Source organism: Opisthocomus hoazin, chromosome 6, assembly GCF_030867145.1.
Source record: "Opisthocomus hoazin isolate bOpiHoa1 chromosome 6, bOpiHoa1.hap1, whole genome shotgun sequence".
Taxonomy (NCBI): domain Eukaryota; kingdom Metazoa; phylum Chordata; class Aves; order Opisthocomiformes; family Opisthocomidae; genus Opisthocomus; species Opisthocomus hoazin.
The window spans coordinates 65,302,506-65,316,430 of NC_134419.1; the positions used below are offsets into that span (position 1 = coordinate 65,302,506).

Here is a 13,925-nt window from a genome sequence, read left to right on the forward strand (position 1 = left end):
GCGTTAACACTGTGGCTTAAGTATTTCTGCTAGCGACGGGGTCAGCAGAAGGGTCCTCTCTGCAACCCGACAACCCAGAAGTAGGTGCTTGCATCTCCGAGAGACAGCGTAGTCTCTCTCGCAGCCCACGTGCCCAGTGCCCACCTCCGAAGCCCCAGGGCTGGCTGCTGGGCACGTCTGATGGAGACAGGCCTGGCTTGTCGGTGGCTCAGGGAATGAACACCGCAGCATCCATCCCCCGCTGTTAAAAACCCGTCCTCTTCCACATTGAAACGCCACCTCTAAAATCCTGTCACGAAGCAGTCTCACCTGCTGCTCCGCTGATAATATCCGCGCTCTTCACAGGTTTGCTCCAGTCATCTGCTTTTCCCAAAGACACTCTCGGCTCAGCCATCAGCGCTGGGGACTTCAGAGAGTTCCTGCAGCCACCGCCCCAACGAAGCGGACGTGTCCTCCTGACCTTCAGCCAGACCTACCCGCACGTCGTTAATCACTTCTGAAGTCCCCATCCATTACCAAGTCCCACAACTCAACAGTGAGAGTATGAGATGTGCACATAGTTTTGCTGGCAGGTTTCTTAAAAAAAGAAAGCTTCTGGCTTTAAGTTGAAGCCATACAGAGGCTTGTCAGAAAATTAAACAAAAAAAAAAAAGGCAAGCCACAAATGTGTATTTTACAGTCAGCCTTTAATTTTTTGTCTGTGATTACTGCAATAAAGTGCACCTAATTTCACATGAAATGAGTTAACATGGTTCTTGATACAACCAACATAATATCAAAAGATAAACCTCAGTGCAAAATGCTTATCTGAAGACAACCAAAGCAGTTAAGACATCTACTGTGCAAACAACCTTCCCCAACGCATATAACTTCTGGCTTGGGGCCAGTAAATGAGTCAGCAAAAGACGTTGGCAGCAGCTTTGCCACTGCATTTCCAGGAGTCCTGGCGCAGCGCTCAGCTCAGCAGTCCCTTGCAAAGGCTCCACAGCCATGCTCTGGGATCACCTCTGTAAGGATGCTGCCGAGCTCCACTCCAACCCACGTCTAGACTCAAGCAACTGGGGAATTACTACTTGGCTACAAAACAGATGGGAGAAACGGCCAGACGAAGCAGGAGGGGGAGAGAGAGAGGGGGAAAACGCCAGAATGTATACACAGGCATTCAGCATGAAAACACAGGGCTGGCTGAGCTAAGAATTACTTCAAGATCTTCTCCGTTTATAGTAAGCTAATCAGCTGCGAACCCAAGAACTGCAACGTACGCTCTAAGACCAAACTAGGATCCGCAGCCATTTTTTTGCAAAACAGAGTTGAAGCATGCCCACTTTGTGTAGGGACATTTAATTAGAAAAGCATGTATGGTTTTATTTTTTTCATTGTTCTATTAAATAAAAGTAACTATCAAAGTGGTTATTTGTTCCGGAAAGAAAAGCCAGCAGTTTCAATGTGCTTTGAACTGCAGTACAAAAGCTGTTCCTCTAAACCCCTCCCCTTTCCTTCTCCAAAATATACAGCACAGCAACCTCAACTTTACATGGTAAGAAAAATATATACACATTACATACAGTAAACATATTCTGCAATTTTTTTTAAAACTTTATACAACATTAGTGAGAAAAAAATATAAACACTAATAAAATTACATACAATATATCCAACATAGTAAGCAACTGCTACCAGAGGGAAGGTTGCTGCACTGCCAAAGACAGGCAGAGCAAAGCATGGCATTGCCGTACCTATTAACACCATGCTTTTTTTTTTTTTTTTTTTTTTTTAGCCTAAAGCAGTTCTATTGCCAAACAAAGATACCCTTTGAGGTAGATTCTTCCAATTCTTAAATAACCTGTTGAGATTAAAAAAGAAAAAAGGATTTGCTTCCCCCCCTCCCCCCTCCCCCAATGCCACAAGCATAACTTTTGTTTGAACAAAGATAAGCTGATTTTCCTGTGAAGGGCACAGAGACCCTGCAGTCTTAGGCTAACTCGCTAACACTTGAAATGAAAGACAAAACATTTAATATGAATTTGCAAATAAAATACCTTCCTTGTAAGACGTGCCCATTGGATAGCAGTTCCTTTATATGTAATATACATACTCAGATTTAAAGGGTTTGGGCTTTTTTTTTTTCAGCCTTACTTTACATTCTCATCTTGGAAAGTTTTAGGGAATTTATCATACAAGACAAGACACGGTAATCTACAAAAATTAAAAGGAAACAATATTATAAAAAGCACTTGTTAATATTATTAAAAATCTCACTTGTTAAGGGAGTCCCAGTTGGTGCTTGTACACAATACCTTAATTTTCTCTTCATATATACACACACATCCTACAGACAAACCACAGTGTAAGATTTAAATGATGGCATCTGAACAGAGAGCACAAAAGGAGATCACATCTTCCTTTGATTATGTCAAACAGCTCTAGGAGCTTTGTGTACATATTGTGTGCGTGTGGCAAGACTTCACACACAGGAATTCGGACCTCATACGGCTTTCACATTTTTACATACATGGGCCAAAAGCTCATCTCCCCTCCTCAAATCTCCACGGAGCTGATATTTTAGGAATAGCATTTTCTCCATTTAGAGAAAGTGCTGATGCCACAAATATAGATATGCTTGTTTCTTAAAGAGGAGGACGACAATACTACTGGTGTAATAAGATCTCATTTATAACTTGGTCCTATAGATACGCTTCCTGTGTAGTCACATTCACTGCATAAATAAATCAATGTCTGAAGATGAGGAAGTTAAAATGAATGCACCACTGTAATAACAAATTCCATTTTCTTATTTGATAAAACACAACCACAGAGCAAACAAGCATCCACCTAACCTGTTTGGGCACAGCCACTCTCAAGCTCTGTTTCCACTCTCAGGTGAACACCAGAGCAGTCACTTGTTCACATGCAATCGCTGTATTTTGTATTTTAGAGACACTGGAGGGTCATACCAATTCTGCTTTGCAGATTAACACGCGCAGGCAATTCTGTTACTCAGCCCAGTGCTGAACCACTTCCTCGCCTGCTCACATCAGGGGAGGTCTAACACCGTTTCTGAACTCACGTTCCACGTCCCAGGGCAGTGCTTTCCCAGCCATCCTAAAACAACGCTTGCAGGTGTGTGCTGGCAAGAAAACCAGTATGTACAGTTTTCAAAGGTATCTTGTGATTAACAATGGAAACAACAAAACTTCCCTCAGCTTTCAAGATGATAAAATATTTCTAGCCAATTCAGACAGGGCTATAGAAATAACTGGGTTTTTTTCAGTTTACCCACTTCAATTTTTCAGTAGAGTATTTGTAGTAGAAGCAATGTTAATCAAATTAGATCCTTGTGTTTCTAGTATTTGCCCGAATCAAACTGAAGTTCTAACTCAGGTGACTGATTCCTTCTGTTCCAACCAAGGTGAAGCTCCATTCATTCTACACCTTCCTTGGTTTCAGAGTTTTTCTGGTTTTCCCCTGAATGAGGCAAGATTTCATGAATCTGGCTCCCAGAAGTCATGCAGTTTTCCCTAAAGATTAAAAACAGAATAGTAAACAAGTCAGAAAAAACAATGATAGAAGTGAAAAGCACAGTAGGCAAGTGCTTAGCTTGAGACCACCACAGTGTGTTGCAAGTCCCCAAAATTTTACTGAGAAACACTTGCCAGTTTCCCCAGATGTGAATCAGCCCCATGTATCTCTCAAAAAATGACTCTGAAAGAGCTGCAGCATTATCAACTCCCATCAATTGCTAAGTAGCTTGTGCAGCCATGTGCTACCGTCTAATTCCCTTCCCCCTCTATAACAAGAAATGTCACACACACTACAAATTTTGTCTTTTTTGCACATTGCTGGGAGTTATTAATAGTACGTATAATTATAAATAAATATATGTATAATTGAAATTTTATGTAAGAAATTCTGTGTAAGTGACATACTACATTACTGGAAAGCTAAGCTTTTCCAAGACAGGTAGCTTTATATTCCATATTTGTATATACAGATCGGTATGACGGGACTCAAACGGTTGGTCTGCTCACAGTACAAAAGAAACCTTACATCCCTAGAGTGGAAGAAACAGCTGTGAACTCTGGATATCAGTAGAAATTATCCACCTATTCCACTAAGGCCAGCTAGGTATCATGAAGGCAAATGTCAATGAGAGATTAATCCTGACATTATTTACTACTGCAACCTTTTACAGAGCATGAAAGGCTTCTCCTAATCATAGCACGAAATTCAACGTATTCCAAAGGGGGAGGAGCTATCAAGAGCCATCACATGTGTACAGAGCCTTGGACTCAAGCAGTCTCAGAAGTCACACACTGCCAGACCACAGCAGGAAGCGCATCATTGCATTCCTGCCCCAACGTCCTTTTGGAAGCATCTGCTAATAACTATAATCAGAGACAGGTCCCGTGACTTGACTCAGTACTAATATTTCAGCGTATTACGCAAGCCATTTACGAAAGCAGCAGTTTTAAGGATAGAGATGAAATCTTGGGTTTATTGAAGCTAGCAAAGTTCCGAATTTTAATTAAAATCTAGTCCAATACATCTAAGTGCATTCCACAGCTATGCCATTTATGAAGAAAAAAAAAAAAATCTTTAAAAGAATATGCTATTTTCAAACAAAGAAAAATGAGTTAAATGCACCCTGCCATATGAAAAGAGAGAAAAAGGTTCCATTACAGTACCTGAGTAGGCCGAGTGGTTTGTATCATGTCTTGCCATTTGCCATATATCCTAGCAACTAAGTCTTTTACCTGCAAATTCAGATTGATTAGTTTAGCCATTTATGTTAAAAAAAGCTAAAATCATGTCCCCTGTCTCCTCCCCCGCCCCAAATCCCTAAAACCCTGGATAACCCAACACCCAAGGTTTACTGGGAGGGAACAATTTTACAGCTAGCACAAAGCATCACCACCTCAACACCAGCCAGATCGCTGTAATTCGGGACTCTGAATTCAAAGCCGTGTACTCCCCATGAACACGACAGGCACGTGACTCCCCACGTTAAGCGTCTGGAATCAGCATGCATGCCTCCGGCCTCCCAACACCCGTCTCATCCTTCGGTGGGTTAGGTTTGCTTCACAAGTCTGACTGTACCTAAAAAGGGTGCCTGCAACTGCGATCACAAAAGCCAACTATGCAGCACTGTCTGCTTCTGAAACAAATTCCTTACACATAAACATGGGGTTTTCTCATAACCAACCACAAGCAGGTGTTTAATCCAAGCCATTCAGAACTGAGATTTGTTTCATGTGCGGTGTTAAAACCCAGCACTGTGGCATCCTCTGGAAGTTAATGTACTATTACACAAATTAAGTGATGGGGAAACACCAAGTAAGATTTTCCCCTCTTGGTGTAAGGGCAATAAAAACAAAAGTGAAAGTGACCCAAGACACAAAAATCCAAGGCAAGATTCATTAACTTGCCAAAAGGATCCACGCTTTACTAATCTGGCCAAATAAAAAAGAAAAATCTTATTGAGAGGTGAGGACGCACACAACTGCCAATGTCCGATTTAAAACCTGAAGAAGCCGAGGCTTTCCAGAGTCGAGGTCGGTCACTTTATCACTGATCTGATTTGGCTTGCTATGACAGCATGCAAAGCATGACAGGTACAAAATTAGGGCTATCATGAGCAAGCCCCATACCACAAAGCAAATGAAAGGCAATTATCCAAGCTTGATGCTACATCACATACACTGTTGGCTTAAATCCACAACATTTTTAACCAACTCGTTAATTTCAAAATAAAGCAGAGACACATGCAAGATACGCTAGTTTTTCAGTTCTCTGTATCCTGCCCTGCGCACAGCCTCTGCTCTTAAAAGTAGAGTCAACTATCAGTGGCTGCCAGGAAATGAAACCGTGCAACTCTGCGGGTACAGAAGTGGAGATGCCTGGCTAAAAGGCAGACAAGCTCACATTTCACAGTTGTTAAAGAGTCCTGTTGTTAGCAAAAGACTATTTTTCAGTGGATTAAAATGGTCTTATATTCATGTACATGCAAAGGCGTGATGAAGTCAGAGAAACCAGAAAAAAACCAAAACCATGAGGAACTCTTTCAATTTCCAGCGCTGGGATGAAGGAACAGCACACATCAAGAACACTAAAAACCACCCTGAAACAAACTAAAAATCCCCAATGTACATGTCTTACCTTAGTTCGATAAAACAGCCTTGCATCTTCCCTAATATCACATTTTATGTGCTTATCTAAGGCACCACAAAGCTTCAGTAAGTGTTGCTAAATAAAGACAAAAGTGTACAGCTATTTAAATCATCCATGTCAAAACTAAAAGTTTGTTTCAAATATTATTTCAATTTAAAAATTATATGCTTCAATTTGAAATTTTCTCAGAAATATACAGCAACAAAGGGGGAACAGAAAGAAAACAAGACCATAAGATCCTTTATCAGACGCACCTGGTAAAACAGTTCTAAGAACTTTAAAAAATAGTTTCAAAGTATACTAGAGCTACACATCACAAATTTTAAAGTTCCTACTAGCTAATTTGTAAACCCTTTCTGTCCCCAAAGTAGCAAGCACACTGCCACTCAGATCTTTTACCAGCAGAAAAAAGTTCTGAAGTTCCAATAGCTAAAAATAACCTTTTGAGTAATGATGACTCAGGTCATTTTCTTTTGTAGGAACTGGCTGAGCAGGTAAAACATATCCAAGGTTTATGCACTGATCTTTTATTTATCTCTAAATTTCTGATTACTTTTGTAAAGCAGTTTTGCAACTTCATAATGCCTTGATAATGGCTCCCAAGATCTTTCATATTCTGAGAATTTCTTCATAAACCTCTGATTTTCAGTCCCTCACTGAACAGCTGCAAAGAGGCTCCACTCTGCAGAACAGGTGAGACACCCTGAAATTCTACTTATAAACATTTGCTGGCATCTCAAGAGCATGACAATTTACCCCATCTAACTGGAAGAGGGCCACAAATGAAACAGTGATACTGATTTTATACAAAGCCTAGCCTGTACAATATTCAGCCATACCCCTCTTGCCTCTTGATGGCTAACAGGCCAGAGAATAATGGATTCTTTCTTCATTAATACAGCGACAGTAAAAAAAATATAAGAGGGATCAAGTTCTCCACAAATCTTCAGGAAGACAGTTGTAAAAAACAAATCTCAAAACATCATCACAATATAATTATTTTCTTCACTAAATATGATTTTTTTTCCAGATTACACTCTGATTATGACTTTGCATTGGGAAGGACACTGAGACACTTAAGCCCTGACAGGTAACCAAACATTACTGCTCTGCCTCCCTCAAACAGTCCATATGACAGATTTCTTAAGAGCCACGAGTGATTCCATGGGGCACAAGGTGTACACAAACACCTTGCAGCAAGCAACTTGCAGCAAATCAGCAGAGATATCCGGGAATGGGAGTGCTGAAAGGCTAAGCAGAAGGTATCACTTAACATATGCCCACATCACATGGTGCAAGGGAACCATCACTACAGAGAACAGAAGAGATACAGTCCTAGCTCTCACTTGCTGCACTCCAGCACAGAAAACCGTGATGTGTTTGAACACATTTTACCAGGTGTTTTCAAAGCGGTTTTTTTCTAGACCGAAAAATTTCAACCCTACTTCAAAAGTTCATAGGATCATTGGACTTCTTAGAATTTCTTTGTTGAGTTAATCTTCAGTTACTTTCTGAGAACGATTAACAAAACAAACGTCTGCTGATCCACAGTGTTATAGTTCGAGGTAGTTCCATTTGCAGAGAGGCAGAAGAGGTTTCTTTCTCTGCAGCAAGCGCAGAAGAATCTCTTCTGCATTTACTTTGCCCTAGAACAAAAGTTTCCCACAGTACTATTATCCACTGGTGACCTTCTGTCACGTGATAGCTGTTACCAAAATAGAACAAAAGTGCATGATAAGTAGTCTTTTAAAATCTAAAGATCTAGCCACTGAAGTCACTTACCCTCTGATTAGAATTTATAACGTCGAAGAAACTAGCTTCACTGACAAGATGAAGGAGGGTGTAGATTAGGTAGTATGCCTGGAGAGAAATCAACAGAGCTTTAGCAGTCAAAGCACAGTTGTAACTGTTCACATCTAGATACAGCACTATCTTTGCTTTCTGGAATGATTCCTCCAACAGCCACATCAATGGACAACTATGTCTACGTATTTGCCTAAATAAGTAATTTGAAACAGTATATTCATATATTAGAAACATTTTAAAACAGCATTACACTGTTTTAAGTTACCCAAGTAACCTACAAAACCTTCTGTACTTTTAATCACTGAAAATGAATTCAGCAGCTGGCTTTATTTTCCCATCATCTACATCTAGATCAAAATAGTTGTTAAGAGATTTCATGATAGACTTAAGTAACCAAACCAATATTCAACTTCTGGATGGGTGGAAATATGAAATCTTTCTAATACTTGCTTATGAGAAAAGATTAATAATATCCATAAATCTCTTTATGAAGCCTGCAGGTGAAGGTCTGGCTCAGCATCACACAGTTTTCACTGATTACATCGGAGGGAGGGAGGGAGGATGGTCCTCTGATTACAGAAGACAGGACTCAAGACATCCACGTGACTTAGCTCTGCAGAAAACATGACAATTTCCCTGTTTGTAACACAGTCTAACACGGCTTCCTCTGTCACATGCTGCTTTCCTTCCTCCATGACTACAATAAAAATTGAACCTGAATTAGATTTTAACTTGTATAGATGAGCAGCAACAAAATAGTGCACACACAGTTCCATGTACAGAACTCTCCTGAGTTAACAGAAATGAAAAGAAACATTCTCAAAATTGTAGAAGATACATAAAAAGACAACTGCAAAAAGGCACCATCAGCTATATACCTCCAGTTCCAGTTCTGTATGAAGGTGGTCTCCATCGGCATTCTGCTGCTCCTGTCCTTCTCTCATACTCTTTAGCAGATTAGAGGGTTTCATGTCCACCAGATACTGATGCAGAAGAGACATCTACAGATACAAACATTAACAAATTGGACTGGTTAATTGGCAATGGAAAATTGGAAACTGAGTACCACCACATTATTATTTGTCCACTATGACACAAACATAAAAGGGATTTTTAATTAAAATGGAAGTTTTCACACTCTGGGTAATTTTTGACTATTCACGAACTAAAGTGCTTGTACATTGCCTCATTACAAGATCACTATAGAAGGGATCATAAGAAAAGTGAAGCTATAACAAAGTAGCTTTAATGACATTTTCTAGTTGTTAGCAGTTTTTATTATTACAGTTTGTATTCTTGCATCCATAACGATCCAATGCTCTGTTGTACTAACCTCTGTTTCAAAATATGCAAGCTACAGTCCTCAAAAGGAGGGATTGATACCTGTGAACGCAGTGAATGTAGCAGATATAGATATAAGTTATCCCTTTCAGTCATCAGAACCATTACACAACAGATTAATTAAAACCAAAGCAAGTCTTGGTTCTCGGTGGATAACTGGGATAGCTGTAGGACAAGAGACTCCCAAATAATGCCACTCCAGACAGCTCGGCCTTGGGAGAGCAGATGCGCCGAGCTACAGAGATAAGGAGGCACCAAGAGGACAACAAGACCGAACAAAACAACCTGGAAGGACACGCTACACATGATCTTAGAATTGAGTTCGTGCAGAAACAAAGGTGAACCAGTGGACACCGTGATGAAGAGTACAAGCCTTCACCTGAAGACTCCTGATGACCACCCAGAGGTGCCAACAGACATGCACAAAAGACATTAACATATGCTAATTAGTTATTGGAAAAACCATGACTATGATAAGCATTTCTCAGATATAGCAAATATGTATATCGTGATTGTATTTAACCCGAAATGAAAGGGTGTTTGGCACGCACATTTGGAGGAGTGCGCCCAGCGCCGTAATAAAGGATACCTGCTTAACAGTACACACTGCACTGTTAGGTTATTACCAGATCTTTGAATCAATTGGCACCCCAGATGGGACTGTCTCTGTTCGGCTGCAGGATCCGGTAAGAACAGGACCCCCTTGGGAGCTTTTTCCCCGAAGGGGCTCCTCACCTTATCTGGATCACCACGGGAACAGACAAGGACCATCCATGAGTACAGGTATTCTTTTACTGCCATTGGGATCGATCAAAGGTTGGGGACTCCAGAAGTCGTAATCGATTATGCAGAGAGAATACACTGCGCTGCTAGCACCTTAAAGGTATACATAGGGTATAACACGAAAGGGGTTCGAGTCCTCACTACTAAAAGGAGTTTGAGTTCCCACTGGGCACAGTCTTCACTGATATATATACCATTATTCTGGAAATTGACTACGATTCTGGTAAACAATTCAGATTGTGACAATTCTGTCAATATTGTATGACTGTGAGGCCTCTGTGTGAATGAGACGTACAAGTAAGTATGAAGCAAGTGTGAAGTTCTGATCCACAGGTCTGTTCTCTTGTGAGGGAAGCAGCTGGAGACGAACGAAGTCTAAGAAAATCGTGAATGTTGATTTTAAGTGATTATCACATTGTCATTATTTATGGAAGACCACTGGTGATAATCATAATAGCATGTTGTATTTGTCTCGAGTGTTGTAAAAATGTTCCATATTATATAATCTAATCAGGGAAGAGTTATATGGGACAGCTTAAGGGTGACAGCATGCAGTCCTTAAGGCGCAGGAAATCCAGTGGTCAGCCTTTGTAAAAAGTGTAGAATTGCAGTCCAGTAAGTGCTTCTCAGTGCTTAAAGTGTGGAAGTTTGGTTAGATTTTATTTCAGTGGAAGTAATCAGGGTAAGTATTGGGGCTGCTGGCATTATAAGGAGTTGTCCAAGTGTAGAAATGATCTGTTGTACGTCGTTTGTCAGAGGGACGTGGAGAGTAATGGAGACTTCGCAGGGCAAAGAGGTACTGAAGAAGAGCCCTTTGGGCTGTATTTTGTACCATTGGAAGGAAACAGGGGGACCCACAGGAGGCAGTGTAAATAAAAGGATGCTAATTAAGTACTGTAATCAATGGTGGCCGTTGTATAAGTTAGATGATGAGGAAAAGTGGCCTGAGAATTGGAACTCTGAACTATAACACTTTGTTACAACTAACGTTGTTTTTGAGAAGAGAAGGAAAATGGGAGGAGGTCTCATACACCGATACGTTTTTCACTTCACAAAATCACCCTGCAAAAGGAATGTGGTATAAATCCAGCCCCACAGGATGCCCTGGTGTTGGCATTAGAAAGGGATAGAAGGAAGGAGCTGGGAAAACTTAAGCGGTGCTGTTCTGCACACAGCATAGGGCAAAGATGTCTGAAAACAAAAGGGAATCAGAAGAAACTGGAGGAGTGTATGTAAGATTTTATGGCGTGCACCCCCCCACCCCTCCCCCGATACTGGGCTGGCTGTGGGAACCCCTGCCCGCAGAGACGGGGATGAGTCCTCTGATGAAGAAGGAGCCCCATCTAGCGGACCCAGATCTAGTCCCACCACCACCTACACTCGTAGTAAGGTAGGACATATAATCCAAGCCCCTTTAAGACAGGTGATGGGGCCAGGAGGGCCAACCCTGATAAGAATACCCTTCCAAATGGAAGACAGAAAAAATGCAAAGAAACTGTAAAGGGATACGGAAAGGAGCATAGCAGGGCAGCCAGGGTATTTGAATGCATAGTTAAGAATTGGGATCCGGATTGGAAAGATGTGGATTTGATGCTAGAGGCAATGACAGAGGCTGAAAACGGAACTGTGTTAAAAACAGCAAGGGATCATGAGAGGTCACAAATTAATGCAGGTACCTTACAAAGGACTGAGGAACAGCATGTTCCGTTCAGAGACCCAGGATGGGACCCTAATGATCTAGCCCAGTATCAATTGTTACAGCAATACCGTACTTGGATTTGATATGGGCTGGAACACGGAATCCCAAAAGCAGTAAACCGGTCCACCTTCTATGAAGTAAAACAAGGTCGGACAGAGACCCCAACAGAATTTTTGGATAGATTAAGATCAGCAGTGTGAAAATTCATTACTATGGATCTGGTATCAGATGCAGCTAGACAACAACTGGTATCTCTGTTTTTAGAACAGTCTGCTAATGATATTAGGAAGAAGTTGCAAAAACTCAAAGAACCAGATATAAGGAACTTAGAAGAGCTTGTAGAAGAGGCGTGGTGAGTGTATCGCAATAGGGATGAAGACGCTAGAAAGAAAATGGGTCGGATAATAGCTTCAGCCACTGTGGCTGCATTGTCCCAACAGAACAAAGAAGCATTAGGACAGGGACAAAGAAATCGCGACAGAGGGGCACTGAGAGCCAATCAATGTGCTCGTTGCAAGGGATTCAGGCATTGGAAAAGAGAATGTCCGCGAAGAGGAAAAGGACCTCGTCCCAGAACAGTTGCTGAATTGCAAAACAGTAAATGAGGGGGACCTGGGGAATCCACCATAGCGGATCCACTGGTTAACATAAAGCTAGGGAAGTAGAATGTGGAATTTCTGGTGGATACCAGCACGTCCTTTTCAGTTCTGAAGCAACTGATGCCCTTCGATAAGGATTTTGTAACTTTTGTGGGTGCTACAGGCCAATCGGAAAAGGCATATTTTCTAAAACCATTAAAGTTCGGTAAGCAAATTGGAATACACAGATTTTTGTAGATGCCTGGGGCCCTTAAGTCCCTTCTAGGACGAGACTTATTGGAACAGCTGAATGCCACAACAACTTTCAGTAAGTGACAAATAGAATTTGAAATTGAAAATACTAAATTGACCAAAATTCTGAGCTTGGCATTGATTTAAACTATTGAAAAAGGCAGAGTACCTCAGGATATACTAGACCAAGTGTATCGAGGGGTACGGGCTTTGGAAACCCCAGGCAGGGCCAAAAATGCAGACCAAACAGAAATAAAATTGAAATCTGGAGCTCAACCAGTTAAGGTCAAACAGTGCCCCCTCAAGTTAGAGGGCCGAAAAGGAATAAAGGATATAATTGATAATTTCATAAATTTTGGGTTATTAATAGAATGTGAATCTGAATATAACATCCCCATTTTGCCAGTGAAGAAGTCGGATGGGATAAGTTATAGGTTAGTATAAGGCTTCAGGACAATTAATAAAATCGTGGAAGATCTCTACCCAGTAGCAGCTAACCCCTAATATCTTGCTGACTAAACTGGAGGATAGCCAGGGATGGTTTACGGTACTGGATCCAAAAGATGCTTTTTTCTGTTTACTTCTGGCCACAAACAGTCAGAACCTGTTCGCTTTTGAATGGGAAAATCCAGATTCTGGATGAAAGACCCAACTAACCTGGACAGCATTACCCCAATGCTTTAAAAATAGCCCTACCATCTTTGGAAATCAACTAGCCTGGGACCTTGAAAAATGGAATCCTCCGACACAAAAGGGGACTTTGTTACAATATGTGGATGACCTCCTCATCGCTGCAGAAACAGAGGGGGATTGCAATAAGTGGACAGTGAGCCTTCTCAATTTTCTGGGACTTCATGGTTTTCAAGTCTCTCAACAGAAAGCCCAGGTGACTCAACAAGTGACTCTTCTTGGACTCAAAATCTCAAGAGGACATCGAGAACTGGGAAGAGAGAGGAAAGAAGCCATCTGCTGGTCTCCAAAATCACAAACAGTGAAAGAACTCAGAACCTTTCTAGGAATGACAGGATGGTGTAGACTATGGATATATAATTACGGTTTAATGGCGAAACCCTTGTATGAACTGTTGAAAGACAATGTCAGGCAGCTGATTTGGACCGGTGAGGCAAAAAGGGCTTTTGAACAGCTAAAAAGGGAACTTATGAGAGCCCCGGCTCTTGGACTTCCAAGTGTTCCAAAACCCTTTTGGCTATTTTCACACAAGAGACAAGGCATTGCCCTGGGAGCGCTGGCTCAACAACTGGGGCCTTACATGAGAGCAGCTGCATATTTCTCCAAGC

At 41.3% G+C, this 13,925-nt stretch overlaps 1 protein-coding gene across 2 annotated transcripts in view; it reads right to left on the minus strand.

Moving 5' to 3' along the window:
- Positions 1-669: 669 nt before the first annotated feature.
- Positions 670-13,925, minus strand: part of SLF2 (SMC5/6 complex localization factor 2) — a 46,638-nt gene continuing 33,382 nt past the window's right edge. For both annotated transcript variants that reach the window (XM_075423612.1, XM_075423611.1), the window contains exons 16-20: positions 8,853-8,975; positions 7,951-8,028; positions 6,157-6,243; positions 4,686-4,754; positions 670-3,518 (exon numbers count right to left, since the gene is read on the minus strand). In XM_075423612.1, coding sequence (XP_075279727.1) covers positions 3,483-3,518; positions 4,686-4,754; positions 6,157-6,243; positions 7,951-8,028; positions 8,853-8,975 — 393 coding nt within the window. In that variant the 3' untranslated portion in view covers positions 670-3,482. The remainder of the gene's footprint in view (positions 3,519-4,685; positions 4,755-6,156; positions 6,244-7,950; positions 8,029-8,852; positions 8,976-13,925) is intronic.